At 58.2% G+C, this 1053-nt stretch overlaps 1 protein-coding gene across 1 annotated transcript in view; it reads right to left on the bottom strand.

Annotated features, from left to right (window-relative positions):
* The window catches only part of LRRC10 (leucine rich repeat containing 10), an 843-nt gene extending 176 nt beyond the window's left edge, over nt 1-667 (bottom strand). The window contains exon 1 of the mRNA XM_009887789.1: nt 1-667. This exon is cut by the window's left edge and continues 176 nt beyond it. Coding sequence (XP_009886091.1) covers nt 1-667 — 667 coding nt within the window.
* Nucleotides 668-1053: the final 386 nt, after the last annotated feature.

Raw genomic sequence — 1053 nt, 5'->3', positions numbered from 1 at the left:
GGTTGTGGTCATAAATCACCAGCTTCAAGCCGGGGAGGTGAGCCAGGCTGGGGAAGAACCGGATGGAGTTGCGGTCCACGTCAATCACCTCCAGAAAAGGCATGTCCAGGAGCACGGAGGGGAACTCGGACAACAAGTTGCCCGACAGCCAGATGGTGCGGAGCTCCTGCAGGCACTGCAGCTGGGAGGGGAGCGTGCGCAGGGCATTGGAGCCGGCGTGCAGGGTCTTGAGCAGGCTGAGCTCGCACACCACCTCGGGCAGGTACTGCAGGCAGTTGGACTCGATCCAGAGGGTCTTGAGGTTCTGCAGGAGCCGGAGCTCAAGGGGCAGGCTGCAGAGCTTGTTGTTGCCCAGGTAGAGGATGCACAGCTGCTTCAGCGTACACACGACCAGGGGCAGTGCTTTGAAGTTGTTGAAGTCCAGCGCCAGGATCTGCAGGTTTTGCAGCTGCTCCAGCTCAGGGGGCAGATGGTTCAGGTTGTTGTCGCTCAGGTACAGCTTCACCAGTTCCCTGAAAGAGCAAATGTGCAGCGGCAGCCGCCGCAGCTGCCTGCCGCTCAGATCCACCATCTTATCCACTGGCATCTCTTCTAGGTCTTCCAGGAGGTACTTCTGGCACTCGTCGGAGGGCACAAAAGCAACTATGGCTTTCAGACTGTTGCCCATCCCGGGACTGATTTTGTTTGGGGACCGTGGGGACTGCAAGGGACAGGGACCCGCCTTGGTCTTCTCCTGCTGTGCACTGGCCTGCTGGTAACACTGTCTTCCCAACATAAGGTTCTGTTTACACAGCACCAGCCATTAATCTCAAGGGCTTTGAAATGTTTCTGATAACCGAATGAGTGTTTGGTGACGGGGATTACGGACAGGACGACTTACAGCACAGGTCTCCCTCTCCCGCCCACACTCCTGCGCACTCCCCTGAAAACATTCCTTCTTGCCGCTTCCTGCACTCTATAAACGTTCTCGGATTTTACCCCTAACTGTTGCCCCGATGCCCCCAGCCCCTCACCTCTCGCTCCGGCCGGGCTGGCTGTGCAGATGGCGCTGGC

Source organism: Charadrius vociferus, unplaced genomic scaffold (genome assembly GCF_000708025.1).
Source record: "Charadrius vociferus isolate BGI_N301 unplaced genomic scaffold, ASM70802v2 scaffold125, whole genome shotgun sequence".
NCBI lineage: Eukaryota > Metazoa > Chordata > Aves > Charadriiformes > Charadriidae > Charadrius > Charadrius vociferus.
The sequence above is the reverse complement of the archived record's forward strand: the minus strand, read 5'-3'. Positions and strand labels throughout refer to the sequence as shown.